The sequence below is a fragment of the Pipistrellus kuhlii genome, unplaced genomic scaffold (assembly GCF_014108245.1).
Source record: "Pipistrellus kuhlii isolate mPipKuh1 unplaced genomic scaffold, mPipKuh1.p scaffold_m20_p_9, whole genome shotgun sequence".
NCBI classification, from domain to species: domain Eukaryota; kingdom Metazoa; phylum Chordata; class Mammalia; order Chiroptera; family Vespertilionidae; genus Pipistrellus; species Pipistrellus kuhlii.
Window position 1 is genome coordinate 26,978,414 of NW_023425595.1, and position 25,579 is coordinate 27,003,992.

General features: G+C 45.5%; 1 protein-coding gene across 6 annotated transcripts in view; it reads left to right on the forward strand.

Moving 5' to 3' along the window:
- The window catches only part of IRAG1 (inositol 1,4,5-triphosphate receptor associated 1), a 98,301-nt gene that overhangs the window by 14,194 nt on the left and 58,528 nt on the right, over window positions 1-25,579 (forward strand). For 5 of the 6 annotated variants that reach the window (XM_036427016.2, XM_036427013.2, XM_036427014.2 and 2 more), the window contains one exon: window positions 20,734-20,891. The exons of the other annotated variant lie outside the window; for it this stretch is intronic. In XM_036427016.2, coding sequence (XP_036282909.1) covers window positions 20,734-20,891 — 158 coding nt within the window. Of the gene's footprint in view, window positions 1-20,733; window positions 20,892-25,579 lie in introns of those variants that run through there. 6 annotated transcript variants of the gene reach the window in all.

Genomic DNA, 25,579 nt, shown 5'->3' on the forward strand with positions numbered 1-25,579 from the left:
CCTTGGCCTTCCCTTCTAAGAGGTGGTTGACAATTGAAAGAGCAGGCACAGCAGGGAAGTGAGTCAGTTTTCCTGCTGAACTGAGTCCCTTGCACATGCCTGGCAGCAGTAGAGAGGTCACGAGACAGTGGGCATGGGCATCACGTGCCTTTATTGGGCTGAGATGAGAGTGGAATGGGATGAGAGGAGACTGGAACAGAATGTGTTCTGGGAACTTTCCAGCTGAAAGTTGTGTGCTTGTGACAGGCCATGTTCTCTGTTTCCAAACCCGTTCCTCACCGATGAATAAAAAGGAAAGAGGATGGGGCATTTCCAGACTAGTAACGAATCCTGCTCTTGAGCTTTGTGTCATAGACACTTCAGGGGAAGAATAAAAGGTGTCATTCCCATTCATGCCCACACTTGTAAAAACACAACATATATTTGAATGTCTTTGTTAGGAGAATTCTAACTGCCTGGGATGAGAAATAATGCACTCTGCAAAAATGATTGGATTTTTGCATGTTGCATGTTGAGTGCGGTGCAGTGTGAGTGTGGATTGCGTGTGTACATGTGCATGCATGTTCCCTGTGTAGTCTTGAGCAACTGCAGCCCAGGTCTCCTATCACTGAGCTCAGCCTGGCCCACCTGATTTACTGCCATACACAGAGCTCGGCACTTTGTGGGTACTTAATACATTTGCTACATGGAAAAATGGACAAGTGATGTGCACATGCATCTCAGTGAGTTTCTCTTTCTTTTGGGCAGAATCTTGTTTCCATGTTTCTATGAGTCTGTGTCTCTGAGCTCATGTCCCTTCTCCCTGCATCTCTTTCTATTTCTTTTACTCTATTGTTGTCTCCTCTTTCAGTTATCACCACGTAACCTCATCCTAGACACTTTCACAGGTACTCCACCTCTTTTCCTAAATCTCTTTTCTTACATGACATATACATGAAATGTGAGGAAACTTAGAAGTCGCTCAGCTTAATTTCCATCTTTTATGTTTGAGGAAACTGTCCAGATTTCTCACAATGTACTAAGGACAAAAGCTAGTTTTCCCCTCCCTTTCTGCTCCTCCTCCTCTTTTTCTTCTTCAGAAGTTTTATTTTTAAACATTTTAGAAGAAAGAATTTATATACTATACAATGAACCCATTTCAAATGTAAAATTCAATGGTTTTTAATATATTCAGAGAAGTATACAGTCATTTTCACTATTTAATTTCAGAATATTTTTAACTCGAAAGAAACCCTGTACCTATTAATAGTCACTTCTCACTTTCCCCATTCCTCCCTAAGGAATCACTCATCTACTTTCTGCCCCTATATTGCTCTATTCCAGACATTTCATATAAACACAATCATAAAATATATGGTCTTTTTTTGACGAACTTTTTCACTTTGCCTAAAATTTTTAAGGTCCATCCATATTTTAGCATATATCCGTACTTCATTCCTTTTTATGGCTGAATAATATTCCATTGTATGAATAGACCACTTTTTATTCATCCATTAGTTAGTTGTGATCTACCTCTAAATAAAAGAAACTATTGAAAAATTAGTTAAAACTATTAATCTTTCTTTTTCCAGCTTTATTAAGATATAATTGGCAAATAAAATAAGATATTTATAAGAACATTTGGTTTGTTTACAACTCTTGGATATTATGAATAAGGCTGTCATGAACATTGTGTACACGTAATTTTGTGTGGACATACATTTTCATTTCTCTGGTATATACCTAGGAGAGCATTGGTGGATCATATGGCAAATCTATGTTTAAACTTTTGAAGAACTATCAATTTATTTTCCAAAGTAGCTGTGTCATTTTACATTTCTACCAGCAACAAGTAAGGGGTCCAGTTTCTCCTCATCTTTGCCAATACTTGTTCTTCTCTGCTTTTTATTTTAGTCATCCTAATGGGTATAAAGTAGTATCTCATTGTTGTTTTTATTTGTATTCCCCTGATGGTTAATAATGTTGAGCATCTTTTCATGTGTTTATTGGCCATTTATATATTTTCTTTGGAGAAATGTCTATTCAAATATTTTGCCTACTTTAAATTGTTGTCTTTTTATTATTGATTTTGTGAGAGTTCTTTATATATTATGGGATACAAGTCCCTTATGAGAGATATTATTTGCAAATATTTTCTCCTATTTGGCTGTGTTTTTACTTTCTTAGTGGTATCATTGGTATCAAGTGCAAACGTTTTTAATTTTGATGAAGTTGAATTTATGCATTTTTTCCTCTATGCTTTTGGTGTTTTAAGAAGGAATTGCCTACCCAAAGACACAGAGATATACTCCTATGTCTTCATCTAAAGTTTTAATAGTTTTAGCTCTTCCCTTTAGGTGTTTGACTCATTTTGAGTTAAATTTTGTGTATGGTATAAGAAAGGAGTTCAACTTTATTCTTTTACATGTGATGTCCAGTTTTCCAGAACTATTTATTAAAAAGGTTATTCTTTCTTCATTGAATTATTTAAATCAATTGATTGTAAATGTAAGGGTTTATTTATGGACTCACAATTCTTTTCTATGGGTCTATGTCTGCCCTTGTATAGTATCCAGTATCAGACTGTCTCACTATAGTTTTATATTACATTTTGAAATTGAGATGTGTGAATCAACACCCTTTCCCTTATCTTTTCCAGACTGTTTTGGTTATTCTTGGTCTCTTGAATGTCTTTATGAAATTTAGGATGTGCTTGTCAATTTTTGCAAAAGATGGCTAGGATTTTGATAGGGATTGTGTTGAACCTGTAGGTCAATTTGGGGAGTATTTCCATATTAACAATATTAAATATTCTGACCTAGAAAATGTGATGAAATTATCTCTATTTAGGTCTTTTTAAATGTCTATCAATGATACTTTGTCATTTTCAGAGTACGTTTCTTTTGTTGAGTACATTCCTAAGTATTTGTGATTTTTTTATGCTATTGTAAGTGGAATTACTTTCTTAATTTCAGATTGTTCTTTGCTAGTGTATAGAAACAAAATGATTTTTAATATATCAATCTTGTATACTGCAACCTTTCTAAACTCATTTATAATTCTAATAGCTTTTTAGTGTAGTCTTCAAGATTTTCTATATACAAGATTATGCCATCTGTAAGTAAAGATAGTTATATTTTTTAAAAACTAGAATTTTGCCCTGACCAGTTTGGCTCAGTGTATAGAGTGCTGACCTGCAGATTCAAGGGTCCCAGGTTCGATTCCGGTCAAAGGCATGCACCTTTGTTGTAGGCACATACCCAGTAGGGAATGTGCAGGAGGCAGCTGATCAATGTTTCTCTCTCATTGATGTTTCTAACTCTCTATCCCTCTCCCGTCCTCTCTGTAAAAAAATCAATAAAATATATATGTTTTAAAAAACCCACTAGAATCTTGGGGCTTAGTTCAGATGATTTTTATTTTATTAGAAGGAACTTTGTGATTGGCCTAGAAAAGAAATATTAAAGTAGTTATTTCCCAAAATTCATGGATCCTAATTCCAAAGATCAGATGTTTGAAACAGAATTGAACTTAAACCTGATATGGCTAAGAATTCCATCATCAGCTATGTTAGTTTGCTAGAACTATCATAACAGTACCACAGACTGGGTGGCTTAAACAACAGAAATGTATTTTCTCACCATTCTAGAGAAGTCTAAGATCAAGGTGTCAGCAGGTAACCAATCAGGTGTCTCCTGTGGTCTCTTTCCTTAGCTTGCAGATGGCCAACTTCTTATCATGTCCTTACACAGCCTTTCCTCTGTGCACACACATCCCTGGTGTCTGTGTATCCAAATTTCCTCTTCTTATAAGGACAGCCAGATTAAATTGGGGGCCCACACTAAGGGCTTCGTTTTAACTTACATCTCTTTAAAGGCCCTAACTCCACATACAGTCACATTCTGAGGTACTGTCAGGTCCCAAATATAGGAATTTGGGGAGGACACAGTTCAGCCCACAACACTACCCTTCTTGGTTTTCCTTTAAAAGATATGATCGCTGGTGAGTTGTAACTAGCGAAGCCAGAATTCGTTAATTAACTCATTCACCATGACAACCAAATGAGAGTGACCTATAGTCAGAATTAAAAGGCACTGCTAATCATCCCTGAGCTAAAGGATCCTCATGTGTGGTTCTGCATGTTCCGGTAGCTCATTTGATCAGATTTACTCTATCGCCACATCAAGAAGGGTTAATGACCAGCTACCAGACTCAGACATGCACATCACACCTAGAACCTCAATAATGCCTGCTTTAAAAAACAAAACAAAGGTAATCCCAGGGCCTGCTGTTAAACAGTATGGTGATGTAGTCACACGAGAAGTCCTTCTGTGAAGTAGATATTTGAAGTTAAATGCAAAGACTCCTGTGAACCTTAATGTTCTTCAATGCAAAAGCTCACTTTAATTGTGTTCTCTTTTGAGTGGCGGATCCATTTTGGTGAGTTAGCTCAAGATATAATAGTCATGCTCTGTTATTTTTTAATTATTATTATTATTTTAAAATATATTTTATTGATTTTTTACAGAGAGGAAGAGAGAGGGATAGAGAGTTCGAAACATCAATGATAGAGAATCATCGATGAGCTGCCTCTTGCACACCCCCTACTGGGGATGTGCCTGCAACCAAGGTACATGCCATTGACCGGAACCTGAGACCTTTCAGTCCATAGGCTGATGCTCTATCCACTGAGCCAAACCGGTTTCAGTGATGCTCTGTTATTTTTACAGTAGCCAAAAGCAAGCTGCTGCTGATCCCAATGAGCTATGTCAGTAGAAAATGAAAATCAAGATTTCCCTTGAGGTCACCTGAGCTGAGGAGTCATTCCACCTTGGCTGGAGTTATCTTCCTCTTTCCTGTGTAGTCTCTAATCCCTTTTTTTCAGTGCTTTATTTTTAATTCTCTTGCCCTCTGAGTGTTTTTACTGACATTTGGCCACAAACCATTTTTTTAAGGAAGCAGGCAGTTATAAATCACCTGTAAGGCAATCAATAAAAACCAGTACAATCCACAGTAAGACTGATTTGCCCCCAGATATCCAGGATCCTGCAGGCTCAGCAGTTATGCCCCAGGGCAGTGTCTGCAAGGAGGGAGAAAGGCAAGGGGTAGTGCATTCTGAAAGAGGAGGGCTGCTGGCTCCCAGAGGCTCAAGGAAGGAATGGACTTTGGCCTCCATCCATGCATTTCTCTTCTGGCCTCAAGGGAGAGCTCTCTGTTTCCACTTCATCCAGCTCAGATTTTTCCAACACATCAGTGGCATTTTCTTATCTCCCAAGGATCTCCCTCAGAGCTCCTCTGTAAGCCTCAAGAAAGGGCAGTAGGGATGCATTGCTGTGTTTGCTGGGGAAGGGGAAGGCAGGGCAGTGTGTTGCTGTGGCACAGAGGCATGGCAGAGAAGAGAAGCTCAACTAAGCTGTCTTAGTCAGGCTATTGCTTTCCTCCCAGAGCCTGGGGAGGCCATCCCTCTGGCCAGAACTCCAGGGAACCAAAAGTTTGAAAGTCATTGTGCAGAAGCTGAAAGCGGGGCCCATAGAAAGACATGACTGCCCCAAGGTCACAGAGTGGTTTCATAATTAGCCCACAAAGAAAGGCCTCACTGCTTTGAAATCCTAGTTCTCTTTCCAAAAGGAACTTTGCTCAGGAAATGTTAGCTCATGGAAAGTCAAAGTAAATATATATATTTCCAGAGTAAGACTATTAATTTTAGTTCATTTTTAAAAAAAATGAGTATATTGCCCAGCTGGCGTGGCTCAATGGTTGAGCTTTGATCTATGAACCAGGAGGGCATGGTTTGATTCCTCGTCAGGGTACAGGCCCAGGGTGCAGGCTGGATCCTCAGTAGTGGGTGTACAGGAGGCAGCTGATCGATGATTCTCTCTCATCATTGATGTTTCTATCTCTCTCTTCCCCTTTCTTTCTCTGAAATAAATAAAAACATTTAAAAAGATGAATATACAAATTGCCCATGTAAGGACCATGAAAGTTGTCAGACCCACCATTTATGTCCTCTTGGATAATGGGAAGAGAATTTCCTAGAAGGGGCTTTTCCTCTCCTTTCCATCATAGAAAAGTGTTTCAACTGCAAAGTTCAGGTAGTGAAGTTTGGTCAGGGAGGTAGTGAGCTGATCTCCTTAGGAGAGAAAATAGGCTCAGAACATGGCAGCAGGGAAAACCTCAGGTCCCAAGAATGGAGGAAGATTGGTGAGATGAGCCTTTGAGGCATAAAGAGTTCCAGGAAGGCTTGAAAGTACATGGAATATTTTGGAAACTGGGGCATGAGGTGATGCTGGGGTGTGGGGTACCATGGTGGTAGTCTATAGAAGAAACAGGAGAGGTTGGTAAGCTCAGAGCAGAACATGTCATCATGCCAATGAACCAGAACTCTGTGGACTGGGATTTCCAATTCTGGTATTCTGAATGTGCCACAGCAGACTCCACTGAGGGACTGCCAACCCTACACATTCCTGAACCCTTTCCCCTAACATTTGGATTCAGTAGATCTGGGATGGGCCCAGGAGTGTGCATTTTATCAAACTCCCCAGAAGATCCTAGTATGCTTTCTCAGGTTTGGAAATCAGTGCATTGAGCGCCACTGGAAGGCTTTACTCAAGGGAGGAATAGAACCAAAGTCACGTGTTAGGAAGGCCACGTCCACTTGGAAGGTGGAGGACTTCATCAGAAGAACCCACCCTCCCAGGGTCTATTTTCTGGTTATCCGCTTCTCTCATCTGGAAATGCAGGTGAAAATCTCCAGAAGCTTCTTAAGAATGACTAGGCTTAAACACTAGATTGAACTTCATGCTACTCGCTATTCACCAAACAGTTAACGTAAGGAAGATATTCTACAAATAACAAACTACAGTTGAATGGACAGAACATTTGTGAATCTGATGTTAAAGATAACACCTTCTCCAGGACAAGTTGGTGAATCCTTAGCCAGAAAACCCTCTCCTGATCATTTCTTTTGTGACAGAGGAGGTGGCGGTGCTGATGGTTGGTATCACTGTTGCTGGGTTCTGTATTGCCCTAGAAGCCTCACCGTGGTGTGTTGAATGAATTACTTAATCTTTCCTGAGTGCTAGTTCTCTCTTCTGTAAAATGAGAATAATAGTGCCATGTAAGGAATGAATTACATCAAGGATATAAAGGGCCAGGAAGAGAGCCTGGTGCAACAAGTATCAGTGCTCTTCTGCTGATGCTGTTCCATGGGTTCCCTGTCTTTCCATTGTGAAAAGATGACAGCTCCTCCAGGGAGAAGTCCTCTGTGGTTACTTCCTGTCTCATATCATTAAGCAGCAGCACATGCCTGTTTACATAGCAATACAATGAAATTCATGTGTCTAAGCCACCAAAGTTTGCGGTTGGGAGAGCTATTCCCAAACTCCTGCTTTCTCTCCTCTCAACCCCTACCCTCCCAGGTCATTTCACATCACTGTTTACCAAAGCCTGTTCTCAAGTGGTATCTACAGACTCAAAGCCTGCAGCTATTTGCAGAGATTTAGATACCAAGGGAACTGCTCTGTTTACTTTTGCTTGGCTTCTTGTCGCCACAGTCTCTGTTCAAGGAGCATCTTTTGAGTTGACCAAACTGCAAATGCAGTTCAGCTCAGAATTTTTGGTGAAAAAAGAGACAAGATCCACAATTGCTCTCCCCCCTCCATCGGCTTTGGTGGGCAAGTTTGCACTTCTTCCTTGTCCTGCAAACTGGAGTCCAGGGCAGAAGGTCAAGCCTGTCCACACAGGCTCTCAACGCCCAAGTCTTGGGGTCTACTCTCCAGGGAGAGTCTGATCCCATCCAACTCTGAGCTAAGGAGTAGGTGGAGGGGGGTCCCTGAAGGTTATCGGGAAGGAGGCAATGGCATCATTTGAGGGTTGAAATTTGACTCCACAAAGTTGTCTTTAGGTTCATTGGATTCTGTTTTTAGACAGGAACATGGAAGCTGGTCAAATCTAGTCCCGCCTCTGGAGCCTGAGTTTAAATGTGTGTGTAGCAGCGGGGAAGAAAGGGGATAGGCCTTGTGGGGTGGGGAATTCAGAGGTTTGGCTGTGGTTTCTGGGAGGATGCTGAACTCAGCAACAGGGGCAGAGAAGGCAGGAAGAGGAGGTTTTGAGGAAAGGGGCATGTTGATAAGTTTCACTAGGGAATAACTCAGGGCAAGCTCATTTGCTCTAGATCTGAGTTTTCTATATAGTTAAAACTCTCAAGTAGGCAGCAGAGAAGCCTTTGGTGTTGAGGTTGTTTGTACCAGTTGTAACCCTTTACTGCAAGAGCCAAAAAAGCCAACACAAGCTACTTTAAGCAAAAAGGCATATTGATTGGTTCTTGAAACATAAAAGGCCAGGAATATCAGGCATAGCTTGATCAGGGCCTTAGATGACAGGCTCAGGACATAGTTTCTTTCGGGCTCTTTGCTGTACTCTTTCCCAGTGATTCCTTTCTTAGACAAGTTCTCCACCATCACAAGAAGGATTCTGTTTTCACCCTCTTATATTCAAGACCTGCAACGAAGAGTAAGAATCTCCTTTCTGAATTGTTAGCATTTGCAACAGCATGGATGGAACTGGAGAGTATTATGCTAAGCAAAATAAGCCAATCGGAGAAAGATAAATATCACATGATCTCACTCATATGTGGGATATAATGATCAACATAATTTGATGAACAAGAATAGATCCAGAGGCAAATGGTAGGGGAAGCAGAAGGTTAGAGAGCAACCAAAGAACTTGTATGCACTCATATTGGCATAACCAATGGACACAGACACTGGGATAGTGGGGGCTTGCCCAGAGTGGGAATAGCTGGGGGGTCGGGTCAATTGGGAGAAAAGGAGACATATGTAAAATTTTAGACAATAATAATAAAAAAAGAGTCTTCTTCCCAGAATGCCCAGTAAAATCTTATTATGTCTAATGGACTCTGGGCCTCACTCTTTATATATATATATATATATATATATATATATATATATATATATATATATATATATAATTGATTTTTTACAGAGAGGAAGGCAGAGAGATAGAGAGCTAGAAACGTCGATAAGAGAGAAACATCGACCAGCTGCCTCTTGCACACCCACCACCAGGGATGTGCCTGCAACCAAGACACATGCCCTTGACCGGAATCAAACCCGGGACCTTTCAGTCCGCAGACCGACGCTCTACCATTGAGCCAAACCGGTTTCAGCACATGCTCACTCTTGAACCAATCACTGTGATTGGAGGGAGTGATGCAAAGATGTCCGAAGGCTGCCTCCTGCGGGGGTTGCCAGTCAGACCTCTTGCATGTCTTCTTTCAATAGGCAACGAGGACCGCAAACTCCTGGGGCAGAAACTGAGGCATGACTGGCAACTTAGCACAACCCTATATTAGGGAGATTGAGGCCCAAGTGGTCAAGGATCTCATCCCCACACAGGTAGTTGGTGCACAGTCTGCTCTTCCCTCCCCAGAAGCCCCATCGCAGAGCCTGCTGCAATCCTTCTTTGGCCTCCTGAAGCACATATTAGGCAAGACAGTGCCAGGTTATTGAGCCTACTTTCATAGCTTCTAAGAACCGGGTTTCCCAGAGAGGAGATCAACAGTGGGTGGGACTTGGGGTGGGGGCACTCCATCCCAGCAGGGAAGAGCCATCTTCTGTTTGTCTTAGATGAAGCAGCTGCTTTCTGTCTCCCCTGGGAATGCCGAGAACAGTTTCCAGTTCTGTGCCTCAACTGGAGTTGTCCTTGCTGGCCTAAGGCAGGGCTGTGACCTAACAGTCAAAATCCCCACCAGGGGACATCTCCCAATACTCTGTTCTGTCTCTACTGAGGTCAGAGAAGAATGGGAATGAGCCCTTTCTTGAGACTCCATTTTTGGGCCCAGGAGGCCCAGGTTTTAGTCCTGACTATATGACCTAGAGGAAGTCACTATACCTCTCTGAGGCTCAACTTCCTTACCTGTAAAAAATGGAGCTTTAAGGCTTCCCTCACAGAGCTGAGAGGATTTAAGAGCTGATATGTACATGCTGTGCTGGGTATGTACACAGGAAGGCGAGGTTTGATTCCTAGAGTCCTTTTTGGCAAAAGAAGGGATGCATCGGGCATTGAGCAACTGCTCGAGACCTGTGCGGTGTTCCCACACCTGGGGCACAGGAGAAAGCTCTCTGCTCTCAGGCTTGGCAAATGTGAGTAATGTGGAGGAAACAGAAACCACCGCATGGCAGATGGGGGCAGCTGTGCGGTGCCATCATAGACCAGAGAGCTCACAGCACGTTAGAAAGATCCTAGGTGCCGGGTTGCCAGGAAGGCTTTCTGGGGAGGCAGCCCTGAAGGACACACTGCAGAACCCCAATCTATCAGAGCACCTGGCATTGAGCAAGCGCTCAGAAGCACTTCTTGAATGAGTGAAGGATTTAGGCAGGCATTGTGGAGGCCAAATTTTCCTGACTTGCCAAAACCAGTTCCTGCTTATAGACCTTAATGGTCACTCCTAGAACAAAGCTGGGGGGCGGGGGGGGGGGGAAGAGAAGGAGAGGAAGGAATGACAAAGAAAGGCACAGGGGAACTGGATGTTCATTTATTTATTTTTATTTATTTTTATTTTTATTTTGTGGGGGATAGGACTGTTGCTGAGTCAAGGAAGATATTTTATTTTTCTTTGGAATAAAGCTCCCGAGGTGATAGAGGGCTGATCCTGGCTTTTTCAGATAAGCTGCTCCTGGTGGGCTAGCTGGCCCTGGACAGATCTCATGTTCTGGACAAAAAGCAGGTTGTCTTTCCCCCATCCTCATGCCCATCCTAAGGAATGGACATCTTCAAGTGCAGAGGCCAGAAGATCCAAGGAAGGGTTGTTGGCTCAGACTTGGTCCCACTGTTGGCTTCTGAGAGATGCTGGTCAAAGCCAGACTTGAAGGAAATGTGAGGATGGGAGCAGGGGTCAGAGAGGAGAAAAGATACTACACCGCTTTGATGATGGAGAAAGGGCCACGAGCCAAGGAATGTAGGCAGCCTCTAGAATTTGGAAAAGCCAGGAAACATTCTCTCCTAGAGCCGCAGAGGGAACACAGCCCTACTGATTCTCTGGTTTCACCCCACTGAGACTGATTTTGGAATTCTAAACCCCTGAATTGTAAGATAATAAATTTATGTTCTTTTAGGACATCAAATTTGTGATAATGTGCTAGAGCAGCTGTAGGAAACAGGAAGGAAGTAACTTTTCCTGGGGTGAAGAGGTGGAAAGGGTTTATGAGGAAGGGGATATTTTGAACGGGTTGTTGGCTGAGTAGGAGTTAATCAGTTATAGAAAGGGGAAGGAAGGGAGCCCAGGCATAGGCAAAAAGATATGTGCAGAGCGTGAAAAAGCAGGGCATGTTTGGAGGTTGGTTGTTGGTCCATTGTGGTGGAAGCATAAAGTGTATCAAGGCTGAAATAGGAGATGAGGACAGAGAGAAGGGCAAGGGTCTTCACTTAGAACAAGTTCCATGGAAAAACAGAGTCCTCAAAGATTTTAAGAAGGGATAGAGGATCCAATTTATGTTTTAGAGAGACTGCTCTGGTGTCTTGTGGAGGGTGGTTGAAAGGGCTAGACCAGAGGTGAGGAGACCAATGAGGCTATGAACACACCGGGGTGTGGCCATGGGAAGTGGGAAGTGACCGAAGACTTTCTGACTAGGATTGACAGGACTCAGAGTCTAACTGAAGAGGGGAGGGGTGATAAGAGGGAGGGTAATGATGTCCAGGTTTTTAGCTTGGGTGTCATTCATGAGGGCCCAGGAAGAGTGAGCTTGGAGGTGGGGGAGGCAGAGCTGGGGAGGGGAAGGAATGGTGGTTTCTGTCCGGAACTTGGTGAGTGGGAGGGGCCCATTGTACACTCAGAAAGAGTTATCCAAAGGCAGTTGGTAATCAAATCTCAATAACTATACTATCGTGGGTTAATATTAAAGTCTTCTGATTTCCGCCCAAACCGGTTTGGCTCAGTGGATAGAGGGTTGGCCTGCGGACTGAAAGGTCCCGGGTTCGATTCCGGTCAAGGGCATGTACTTGGTTGCGGGCACATCCCCAGTGGGGGGTGTGCAGAAGACAGCTGATCGATGATTCTCTCTCATCGATGTTTCTATCTCTCTATCCCTCTCTCTTCCTCTCTGTGAAAAAAAAAATATATAATTATATATAATCTTCTGATTTCCTTTTGCATCCTGGTAGAGCGAGGAGAGGCTCAGTGGTGTGCTAGTATGTGTTTAACAGCCAGCTCTCTGAGGGAAGAAAGGCCATGATATGTAGTATTTGCTGGTTCCCACTGTATAAATACTCCCGTCACGACTCATTGCAAGGCATTAACTCCACATCACTGAACACTGAGAGGGGAAAAGACGCACAGTAGCACATCATTATATGGTGCTTCCACCACAGGCCCATTAGAAACAAATCATCTCAAGAGCACAGATGATAGTAAAATGTAGTCACATAATCAGAGCACAGTTATTTGAGGTATTTATTTCCTTCGTATTTAATGTAACTTCCTTGTAATTTAATTTTTAATGATGTTTGTGTTTAACGACCAGCTCACAATATTGTTGACAAATTTACATTCGGCTCTCGTGGGCTGCTGCGAGCAGGCTCCTGCACATCCCTGGAGAGGCTCCAAACCAGCGCAAGCTGGAAGGGCCTGGAAATGCCCCTCCTCCTCAGCAGGCCCAGGGTCACATGCAAGGGAGGGCAGAGCCAGCTTCAGGACCCAGCAGGCAGCCCTCAGTCTCCCACTCTTTGTGATGGCCCCTCGGAGCCCTGGCTGGCTTTTCAGACCCAGGAACACCGTGTGGTCCTTGACCCCAGGAAGATGACTCATGGCACCCTGGAGTGAGTGACTCAGAAAGGAGGCTGCTGGGCAGCCTGGAACAAAGAGAACCGGATGAGATCCAGATGAGATTTATTTTCTGCTGGGAACTGAATGGGCAGCTCAGATAGGTTCTGCTGTTCCTGGTGCCTTTGAACCACCTCCGATTGAGCAACTGCACATGTTTGCAAGAAGCAAAAAAAAATCTTTCAAGTAGACTTATTTTAAAAAAAGAATTGCTGAAGTGAGGGAGCTGGAAAGGAAACCTGGGGAGATGTTTCGGCTTATTTCCGGTTATGGCTGGAAGCCGGGGTGGGGTGGATGGAAGTCTGGCCTTGGCTTGACCATTTTTTGGGCGTGTTGAACCTGGGTCACAGGCATTTCAGGGTCTCTCTAACCCTCCTCTTCCTCTACTGTGGCATTTAAGTTCCGAGTGTCGGGTACCCTAGTGCCCAAATGTCATCTGTCCTGGCTGGCATTTGACAAGAAGTCCATCATACTTTCCGTCAATCCTTGGTCGGTAGGTAACCTCTGCATCAGCTTCTTAAAGCACCTTCCTTTCTGGCAACTCTGCTCCTGGTTGCACAGAAATGATTGTGCTATTCGCTCCCTGCACCCCTGCCCGGGGTGCAAGAACCAGGCTGTCTAAAAGCCTTATCTATCAAGACATACCTAATAGCCATTTCTCCCTCTCTTTGGGCCTTCTCCTCTGGATCCTGTTTGGGAAACAGGCTCAGGACCTCTCTGCTCTCCGATTTAGGGATCTTTACCTTCTCCCCCGGGAAGCAGGCTCAGGCCCGTTTCTCAGGGACTCGCCAGAGTGGCCTCTCCCAGCTTCTCCTCCACCCCTTGCCCCATAATACTTTACTAGTCTTGGGTGGGGGCGGGGGAGTTACCCTTACTTAGGATGTTTCCCCCAAATCTGTTTTCTGTGTCAGAACTTTCTGTGGTGACATAAAAGGCAGATATACTCCCTTTCTACCTCCTGCTGCTACAGCCCTTCCCAAGGCAGAGAGTACGGAATTGTCTGTTTGTGTGAGGGGCGGAGCAAGGCAGCGGGGGTGGGTGTTACTATTTTAAATGTGTCATGTCTCCCTCTTTCCTTACCCCCTTATCCCCCTCCTCCACCCTTCCCTCTCCCGCACTGAGCACCAAACCAACTCCTGACCTCTTCCTCGGGGAGCTGGCCGGACTGGCCTCTCCTCCTAAATGTGGCCCCGGCCCTGCCTGAGGAGATGCTGGCTCCCTCCCAGGGCTAGAGCGGGTTCTGAATCAGGGAGGAAGGCACTCCCAGCCAGCAGAGCCTGTAAGAGATCCTCGGGGCTGGTGAGCGTGGCCAGAGGGTGCAGACTCCAGGGGGTAGGGGTGGGAGTTAGGGAGGAGGGAGGGGTGTGTGTGTGTGTGTGTGTGTGTGTGTGTGTGTGTGTGGCATGCTCAAGGCCAGCCTCACTGAAGCACCCTCAGGCCGCAGCCCCAGTGCTCCCAGCTCCTGGATCCAGAGGGGTTGTGTGGAGAGTGAGAAGTCATTAGGGAAGTCCCTCTGTTCCCTCCTGTTCCCCTTCCTCCTTCTGCCTTTCTACACCCCACCCTTGCTCCACCAGGATGGACCGCAGCACAGGCCTGGGACTGACCACTGTATCCTCTCTCGCTAAGCCCACCACCTGCAGCCACTGCTGCCCAACAGCAGAGAGGATGTCAGCATCACCAGATGCATGGCCCCTGGTGAGCTCAATTCCAATCATGCCTGGTGGTCTTTTATCTACTGGTTGGCACAGAGGAGAAGCCCTGGCCAGGCCTGGACCATGTCTCCTTTACCTGCAAGAGGCAAAGCTAGGAGCCCTGCAACCCAGGAGGAACACAGACTACCGGGACCTGGTTGGGTTTGATAGTGCTGTGGCCAAGAGAACTCAGCCGCCCCATTCAGAGAGTGGGAATGGAACTCACCGAGTACAAGCTGGCACCTTGCAAGTATTTCCTAACTTAATCCTGACAACAACCCTAAAAGACAGGTACAATTACCTCCATTTTACAGGTGAGGAAACTGAGGCCGGGAAAGACAGATTCAGCAAGAAAGAGGCAGAGGGAGAATTAGAAGCCCTTGTGCCAAGCTCCAAAGCCCTCACATAGCATACTGACTTTAGGAAGCAGGAAGGGGCCATCCTGAAGTGGATCCCAATTCGGACTGCCTCGTAGGGGTACAGGACCCAGCTCGGCATTTGGCCCAGCCCAGGGACCCACAGAGGTGCTTCTCAGCACTTTGAGCTGATAACTGATGCCCCAGGAGATTCTCCAAATCTATCATCAGGACGGCCCTGGGGTGGGCAGAGGGAGCAGGGAGCACTCTCTCTTTTCCATGAGAATGACCACGAGAGAAAAGAGAATTGGAAGGCTTTGCCCAAGGACTCCTGCTTTCATAGCAAGGACACATTCACTGATTATTTACTAAAAGGAACCCCTGGGCCCAGGGTTTACTGACTGCCCCTCATCCACAGGCATGGCTTTGGTCAAGTCCTTGCCTCTGTCTGGACCTGTGTGATGGGAGCAGGGGCAGGACTGACCCATCTCCACTGGCCCAGCCGTCATCCCTGAGGCTGCAGAGGGACTGAGAGATGTGTGTGCAGCCACTTCAAACAATCCGCTCCATCCAATTCTTCATCTAGACATAGACCAGTGGTATTAATAGCAACCTAATCTCTTTCAAATTCTTTGTGTTGCTAAAATGAAAGCAAAAATTCAAAGCTGGAAGAACAAAAAAACTCCCTTCTGAGAATTCTGAGTCATTCCAAAAAGGTCAGTCGAGTCTGGGTTAACCCATTGTTTACCAGAAGGGCCTTGGCTCTTCCCCAGACACCCAGAGATTCACGAGAGAATAGGAGGGACACTCAGCTTGTGGGCTGTGCTCCTGCCACTGTGGTTTCAGAGAGGGTTTAGTGCCTTCTGGGCTGACCGCAAGGCTCTGGGAGAGGCATCCTTGGGGCCATCGTGAGAGGCCACTGCTTGTTAAGAACGCCACCATGAGCAGGTGGGCTTGGCCCTACAAGGGGCTGGGGAGGCGGACAACCTGCTCTGACTTTCTGCACAGCCACTCCTGGGCAAGTCTTTGGGCCCCTGTTTCCTCTTCTGTAAAATGGGACTAATCATGCTGTTAATAATAGTACTCATGGTACCCACCTCACAGGGTCGCCGAGAGCACTGAGGGGGTGGTCTCTGTACTGGCCCTTGCTAAGTCATGACTCCAGAAGATGGCCCAATGCTTGCTGGGACACAGGCAGCCCAACCCCCAGCTGAAGTGTGCAGAATGGAGGGTTAGATGGGCATGCCTCTGCCTGCAGATCCCCTCTGTCAGAGCAGCCTTCTCCCGCCCTATGTCCTCTCCCCACAGCCCATGGGGTCCTGCAGAGGCTATTCCCAAGGGCAGAGCTTGTGCTGCTGATGCCACAGGCATGAGACTTCCTGGGGTGAAAGGTTGGATGGAAAACTAACGGACACGTGTGTAAATGGAAAAGTCAGGAGAATAGGTAAATGGATGGACAGACAGATGAATGAATAGATGGGTTTGCACCCCCACAATGTGGGTCATACAACCTCAAACTGTGGGCTCACTGCTTTGTCCACATAAGACCTCTGGCTTGACCACCTGCTGCTTCTTTCCCTGCCCCCTCACCTATCCTTAGCCCCTCGGGGAATGCACAATCCAGTGCTTGTGGGCCTCAGTACTGAGTCATGCTGCTGTGGTTTAGCAGAACTCCTGGTGGAGGAGGTGGAATAGAAGAGAGGAAAGATAACGGGCCTTGGAACCAGACTCTCCTGGGTTATAATCATTGGCCTGCCACTTAGCTGTGTGACCTTGAGCAAGTTGCTGCACCTCCCTGTTTCTCAGTTCCTTCGTATATATAATGGAACCAATAAAACCCATATCACAGGGGTTAAATAACATAGCATTTGAAATCATACTCTTGGTGTCAGATACTCAGTAGGCAACCTTGAAATACCTGATGAATGAATGAGTAAAGAAAGCATGTTAGTTTGCTTTCTCCCATGAGCATGTCCAGGGTGTAGATAACATATTTAAATATGGTTCAGAAATTGTTGGCCTTTTCAGTTACACAAACGATTGGATACTTTTACCAACAGAGGCTCGTAGATAATTTGCACCAAATACAAAGCTAACTGGACCCAGTGAAGTTGCTACCCTTCTCTGCACCTCAGTTTTCCTTCCTGTAAAGGGGGCCAGGTTAAACTTAAACACTGGCTGGGGCCAGAATGAGTAGAACCCAAAGAGCTGATTGGCTAATGACTCACCTAACCCTTTACTGACCAAGCCTGAGGTGCAGCAAGGAAAGCCTTGAAAATGCATTAAAGAAGGAGCGACTGGAGACCAAACATTACTAAATATTTTTCCCTTTTATGGGTTGGTGCTCTAGATCACCACTTCCTGGAGATTGTATTCTAAACTTTGCTGTGATGGATGTGAGGTCCGAGTGCCCACGGACTCCAGCAGAACCCAGATGTCACCCTGGGGGAGGGACTCTGCTTCTACCTTGCTATTTTAAGCAGCAAGTTTATAATAATGGGAGGGAAGAAAACAAAAGGGCAGGAGCAGCGTGGGAATGGCGTGGACAGGCACGGTTGCTGGGACTCCCCTTGAGGGCCCAGGGTTCTGATTTGTCAAGTGTGGGATCTAGCCAGCCTCTACTCTGCTTTATCTTGCAGCAGCTGACACCTTTCAGGGCTTGTCTGACTTAACTTATTTCTGTTTTACTTTGCTTTGTGACCCAGGAACTGAATTAAGATGTTGCTTAAGGAGTATAGGATGGGAATAGCAAATCTGTGGTTTATAGTGACCAGAAAGGGTACAGGATTTTAGGGACATCAAAGATTGGAAAAGATCCCTGAAGTGGGTAGGAATCCTGTGACCCTTGTCACAGCCTTTGCTGAAACTCTCCCCGGAACAGGGAGCTTACTACCTTAAAGAGCAGTCCATTGCCAACCACTAGAAAGTTTTCCCTTGGGTTGATCTGGCCTTTCAGTCATTGTTCATGAACTTGTCCTTTGGGAACAACAGTACTACACAAATGGCTTTCAAATGACTGATAAGAGATTTATTTCTCCCCGTACCATCTCTTTTCCAGGCTAAAGATCTTTAGTTCTTTAAACACGACTTCTTGTCTCCCTACATCCTGCTCGCCCCCCCCCCTTTTTTTTTTTTTTTAAATATTACCAATTTATCTGAATCCTTCACAGCATGCAGAGCACAATATGCTTTGTGCAGATTAAGACATAAAGGAAAAGTGAGACTGTCATCTCCCAGGTTTTAGAAATCATACTCCTATTAAGACAGCCTGGACCTGGACCTGCACATACATCACGTATCATTTTAAGTGGTTTCTTGGGAGGTGCAGCCCACTTCCCTGATAGAATTGGGGTTTGTGGGTACTCTTGCTACCTTGCTACCAGCACCACCAATATTGCTGCTGCTGAAGTTTGAGTAAAGGTTATAGAAATTAATCACAGAGCTCATCTTTGGGCAACTATAAAGCTCAATTTATTCCCATAGTGACCAGGCCTGAGAGGCAGCATTTGGGATGGAGACAGCATGACCTGGCCCCATGGCTCTCATTGCTGAGAGGCAGGTTCTATCTGTCCAGCATGGCTTCTCCCTTCCTGACTCACCTCCCACTCTAGGCCTCCAGCCAGTTTGTTCAGATAAATTCCATTCAGTATTTCAGTGTTCCTGGCTCAGCTCAAACACCATTTCTAATGTAGAATCTTCACTATATTCCATCCATCATAATTCCATCCATCATAGTTCGGAACCTTTTTCTGGGATCCTGCTACTTCTCACTTTCAAATTATTTATCCCATTATGCTGTTTTCCAACTGCCTCCTGCCACTGGACTCTGTTCCTCTTGAAGGCCAAGACCACAACTTTATCATCTTTATGTCACCAGTACCTGGCATAGGGCTTGGTAGAGTGGATGTAAAGTCAGTGCTTGTGTTGAGTGAATGAATGAATGAATGAATGCTCAGTTCATAGTCTACTTGAGATGATATTTCTTGAGCTGTCCAGTAGGGGTCACCCACACTGTTTCAGAGATGAATGGGACTACCTTTCCACTGCAGAGAATGACAAGTCTAGATGATGGTCACACCAACCAACCCAAGGGTTGAAGTTCTCTAGACTTTAAATACAAAGCAACAAAAAATTTTGGATAAATCTTTTGGTTACCCATGAAGAATCAGACCTCTTGCCTGCATTTGGGAGCTCAGCCTGAGGCACATGTGTCAGGTGTGGGCATTGGTCAGTACCTAGTATTATGGGAAGTGGCAGGGCTTTCTACTTGTTCCTTCTGCAGCCTTCAGCAGTCTGTACCTTGCATAAGACCCAGGACATAATAGGTGCTCGAAAATGAGAATGACCTTTGTTCTCTGCATGTGTACCATTTAGAGGTGGGAAGAGGCCAGGCAGAGCTCTCTGAGGCTCAGAGGTGAAACCAATGTTCAAGGTCACACAGCCACTGAGTGGCAGAGAGGGGTCTCAAACCCAGGAATCTGGTTCCAAAGCCTATGTTCTTTCTATCTTGCTATCCTGTCTCTCCAGATGGAGCCCGACATCACCGGTCTCCTTTTCTAGGAGGAAGCAGAGGAGCCAGACCCACTGGCTAAGGTCTGTTCAAGAGATCATAGTTCTAGGCCCCTTGACTCGCAAGAAACGTGAAAGAGCAGTTAGTGGTTACACGTGACAGTATAGGAGTTACAACAAGTTAGCAGTTATAAGTAAACCCAACCTGAATTGACTTAAACACTAAAAAATTTGTTTGTGTAACTGGCTAGTTTAGAAAGAGTTCAGCCTGCAGGTGAACTCTGATCAGGACTCCAGATCCATTTCTCTGCAGGTCTGTTGGCTCTGCTTCGGGCTCTGTGGGTGTCAGTTTATCCTCAGTCTAGCCTTCCTCATGGAAGCAAAATGGCACCAGCAGCACCAGGCTCACATCTGCACACTCTACCACCCAAGGCAAGAGAAAACATCTGGGCCCTTCAACACTGCCACATGCTCATTGGCTTAGGCTAAATCTATTGTCTGTCCCTGAGCCAATCACTGTGGCAAGATTGATGGGATTATGCTAATTGGGATCAATTCAGCAGGACCTCAAGGCTGCTACTCCATGGGGAGGGGGTAAGCTTGGTTTGGGGAAGGCAACCTAAGGTTTCTGGGGTGAACAATGCACAAAGCACATGAGATCCATCCAGGCCAAGCCTCCAGAATCATGGCTTTAGCAGGGCTGACAGGCCCAATGAATTCTGTTCACAAGTGACAGAGCGCCCCCAACTGAGGGTTAGAAGAACTGCTAAAGGGTGTGAGGCGAGCTATTTGGCAGGAAGTCAGGAAATACCATCCCTTCCTCTTCCCCCACTCAGCCAAGGCAGGCTGTGTGGTATAATGGAGAGAGCCCTGGCCTCAAAATCAGGAAGATCTGAATTCAGATGCTTGGTTCTTCATGAGAACCAAATGGCTGCCACTCTCTGAAGCAGTTTTTGCATCTGTGAAATGTGAATCTTGATGCCTTCATCAGCCGTCATTGTGAACATTAAATTAGGCAATGCTGATAATGCTACTAGGATAGTGCCTGGCACCCAGTAGGTGCTCAAATGGTAGATAAGTACATGGACCCCTATGGAGTGTCCTCCATTAGTTCTTCCTCCCAGGATAGCTGTTTACTGTAAAGACCAAATTAGATGCAAAATCTCTAAGGCCACCTCTGACTTTGTAAACAGAGCTAGTGAACAGGAGGAAATGCAATTCCAAAAGCCCTCTATTCCCACTTCTAGTGTTGACGCAAACTGAGGCAGGCTCTCTCTGCAGCTCATGAACCCCGGAAATGGAACCCAGCATGGCTCGAGGATATAAGTGGATTTGACTTGTCCTTTTGGCATCTCCTCAGCCTGCGGAGCCCAGGTCTCTTGGAACATCTTTGGGGCTGACACAGCAGAGGTTCCGGGCACCCGAGGCCAGTCCTGCCAGAAGGCTGCCATGCCCCACATTCCCGAGGACGAGGAGCCCCCCGGAGAGCCACAGGCAGCTCAGAGCCCCATCGGCCAAGTAAGTGCCCCCTCCCTGCCTGCAGCTAGCCTGGACAGGGCCAAGCCAAGCACCCTGTGCTGAGGCCATAGTGTCTAGTCTGGCCACAGGGTTTGCAGACAGCCCATGCAGGCTGCACTGGGAGGCTGGGAAAGGTGTACAGTGTCCACACTGAGAAATAGACACACAAAGTTCCTTTGAATTGCTCGAGATCCCCACATACCCTGAGACTGGAGCCTTCTAGGCTGTGTCTGAGGCCTCCTGGGACGTAAAACCATCCTAACCCTATAGGCTTCCTCCTAGAATAGAGAAAGACTTGAAGGAGAACCTCATCATGCAGGGTCATGAGCAGCAGCAAGAGTCACTTAAAATGAAGATCAGATTTTCATAGTAAATAGTGAACAAGATTTTCAGCAAAAGTATTTTGTAAAAAAGGGAAATTATGAAAATAAGTTGAGATTGCATTGCACAAATGAAATTATGAAAGCAACTTATCTTTAGCAATATATACTATGAAATATAGTTTATATGTCACTTTTTAGAATGAACAAAGAATTAATCAAGTATGTTGATTTTGGTGTGGGCATATTTACTTTTATACCAACAAGACGATCTTTCACTTGATACCACTTCCTTCACATTTTGTTGTACAATGCCTTCATTTGGAGATTCTGTTTGTTTCTTGTTTGAGATCTTCATTTGTTTTCCAAGGACCTATTTCAATCCTTCAATATTCAAATTATTCCCTCGTGAAGAACCTATCTTCTATTTCTTCATAATTTTGTTCTTCATTTGTTAACTAATCCAGCTCCACTTGTTCCTCATTGGTCCAAGACCTTGCACGTGAAGTTCTCCAACCTTGTTTTCTTTGACTTTGCACTGAACTTATATGATTCTTATATATCTGACAGTCATTCCAACTGCCCTCAGCCAGAAGGGATAGACACTTGCTAAGTGAGGGAAGAATGTACGAGTGAGCATTCATTTGACAAGTGGCAAGATTCTTAGAGAATGTTTTCATGTTACGATGACATTTGTTTTCTTACACATCATAACTCTGGGAACTTAGATAATAAATACTTAGAAAAGAATGGCCTTTTGTATCTCCATGTCTTAAGCTCATGCTGTTTCAGAACTTGGCAGCCTTGGGAATTCTTGAATTTTTAAATGACAGTGGGCCAAGCCCCCATGTCTTTGGCAAAAGGCAGCCAGCTCAGGGTTTTATTGAGCCCTCCTCTCTCAGGAAAGTCTTGAACCATGGGGGCGCTGCTCCTCAGTTACTCTCAGTGGCTCCAGACTGCTCCTTTGCTGTGACTGCTGGCCTTCCCCAAACTCAGTGCTCTGCCCCTCTCCTACTGCAGTTCCTACCAAGTGTGGACAATTCCCCCAAAGCGTTGCCAACAGAGGACTAAAGGTTTAACCAACCATAAAATGTGTTCACCTACTGAAAACCTGGAGATTAAAGAAAGGAATGATTACTAAGAACAAAATATTTCCATCTGTAGTCAAATGTGACTATTTTCAGTCTTTAGGTCACTATTTTCCAATGTTTTGTTCCCTTAGGGTCCCTACTCCTCAGCCCTGGACTCCTTGCCTTCGCTATTCCTGTCTGCTTCCACTTCACTAACAATTGTAGTGCCCGTAAGTTAGATTTTGATGCAAAACCTAGCTCTGGAATCCTGGGCAGCTTCCCCAAACAGCTGCCATGCTGTGTTCCCCAAGAATACGAATACAAATATTCCTAAAAAATAATATTAAGAGATTGGCAAAGATGCAATTCCACCCTCAGTGAGGAGATCCTTTTACATTGAGTTCAGCTCATCTTGGTTCCCAACTTCTCTAAAGGATTCTTCACACCTTTCAGGAGACACCAAACCAGGCAGCACAGAAGCTTGCTGGCCATTCTGACTTTCATGGCTTCAAACCAGACATGGGTGCAGCTGCATTGGGTCAGAGGTGAGGGCGAGTGTTTAGGGGTGGCCAGGCAGGGAATGGGCTCCAGGAACCCACCACTCAGTTGAGGGACAGAGAATCCTAGTTGAATAGCTGAAGCTCCAAATTTTGGGTCCCCATAGCTCACTCTCCCTATGATCTTGAGCTAAAAACAGACTTATATAACACAAGGGGGTGGTCTCTAAAGGTCCTTCAAATGCCATGACTCTATCTCTGTGCTTCTGAAAAGTCAAGAAAACAGACTGTTTGTGCCTTGCCATTCAGGTAAGCAAAGCCAGCATGCTCAGGTCTTATAAGGGAGGACCATGAGCACAGGACTTAAGAATGTGGACTCTGGAGTCACTGCTGCCTGGTTTTCCTGCTCCCAGGGACTCAGGCTCCTGCCCCTGGAAGCTGGGCTGGAGTCACTGCTCTTCCACATCCTGGTCAAGAGATCTTGTGTGAGTCTGTTAAAATTTCTGTGTCTCCAGTTCCTCATTTCCCCCGCAGGGCAACTGTTAGTGGCTGGCTTCTAGACTCTGTCTGTTCAGCCAGCCTTTGAGTGTCTTCTTTGGCCTGAGGAACAACAGAGCCAGGGCAGGTTATACCTCAGACTAAAGACCACATCACTTTCAGTATTATTTTATTCTCTGCCCTTATGGCAGGCACTGGGTCTCCTTGAGTTCTCTGGAAGCCCACGTCATTGTCTGTGAAGAGCATCTCCCTCTATTGCACCCATCAGACAAGCCTTGTCAGGCAACCATAGCCTCAGGGGAGGGTCAGGCCCATGAGCCAGGCTGGAGCCTCCAGGTTGGGGGCCTGAGTCCCTGGGAGCAGCAGAAACCAGGCAGCCAGGGAAGTAGGGCTGGCAAGGAGGGCTCCGCTGCAACTCCTGGTAGCGTGTGAATTCCCACTCTGTGAAGCAGGCAAAGAATGGAGCATCCTTCTGAGTTTACAACTCCCCAGGGCCCAGCCCTACTTCTGGCTCCTCAGGCCCCAGCCCCCATTTCCCATCACGGACACGAGCACTAGTTGAGGCCTTCCCACACAAAAACAATAAATTAGTAGACCCAGATCCTGTTTTTCTTTCTGCACACACACATACACTCACACACACACACACACACACACACACACACACACTCATACATATAAACATAGATACAGAGAGAGAGACTCATACATACATGCAAATATAGATATATACACACACACACAGAGACTCTCACACATACACATGAACATAAACACACACACACACACACACACACACACACACACACACACTAGAAGCTTCATCAGAAGCTGTAATCAAAACCCACAAAGAACTGAAGCCTCCTGCTAGTACACTCTGTGAGGCTGTGCCCTGAGCTTGTTTTCTGAACAGGGAAGGTCACCTCCCTGGAGACCCCTTGGAAAATGTGTGTTCCCTCAGGGGGCAAAAAGGACCCAAAGAACTGATTCTCTCTGTCAGGAACGAAGTAAAGATAAAATAGATATTACATGTAAAACATGTACGACCTGGTAAGGACGTGCAGAGCAGGGACGCCTCCCCAGCTCATCCACTAAGACCCTCATGCCATGGTTCCCACGTGACAGACACTGTTCTGAGAACTCTATACTAAGTAACTTCACAGCTCTAGGAGGTAGGTGTGATTATTATCCCATTTATAGATGAGAAAAACCTGGTAAGCACACGCCAGTCACTAGAAACCAGGCGGTCCCTTGAAAGCTCCAACTGAGGATTTTGAATTCATCCTCCCTGAACTCATTTCCACTTGTCTCATCACACCCTTTGCAAGAACAGCCCTCAATTAGGATTCCCTATGAGATAGCTTTAAATAAACGATCAGGAGCCCTAGCTGGTTTGGCTCAGTGGATAGAGCGTTGGCCTGCAGACTGAAGGGTCCTGGGTTTGATTCTGGGTCAAGGGCACATTCCCAGGTTGTGGACTTGATCCCCTGTGGGAGGCATGCAGGAGGCAGCCCATCAAAGATTCTCTCTCATCATTGATGTTTCTATGTTTCTCTCCCTCTCCATTCCTCTCTGAAATCAATAAAAATATATTAAAAGATAAAATAAATGGTCAGGAAAGCATTAGGATCTATTGTATGAAATATCAGAGACATCTATTGGGCACCTACTATGTGCTCATCCCTCTAAGGTAGATATTATTATCTCAATTTTATAGAAGAGGGAATGAAGTCTCAGAGGTTATGTAATTGCCAATGTCACATAGTTGTGTTATGTTGAGGGAGACTGAAACCCACGTTTCTGCTGAGGTGTTCCTGCCAGCTTTGTGCCCTCCCTAGTCCCACCCAGCAGTAAAGCCAGAGTGCCCTGGACAGCAGGTGCTTGATGCTCTGTTCTCCATTAAAAAAAAGAAGCTTGTAAAGGGTCAAAAGATCAGTTTCACCAGGATGGTTCTAATGGTCCTGGTCATACAGTGAGAGCTGTGCCTAGGACAAAGCAGACCCTGTTTTAGAAATGGATGTTACAATGGTCAGGAATGTATATTACAATTATTTGTCCTTGGAGTAGCTGGTCATTTTTTGTTTCTCTGATTCCCCTGTCAGCCTATATGTGAACTAGGAAAGGTCAGGGGCTGTTTCTTTCCTGAGCGTTTCTCCAGTTCCCAGCGCAGGCTGGAGCTGCGGTGTTTGCTTGTGGAAGGAGGCTGGCTGGCTGGATGTGGGATAGGCTGGGTGGATAATTGGTAGGCTGGATGATTAAATCTCTGGACTGAAGGGAGGAAGAAATGGAGGAAGGAGGAGAAG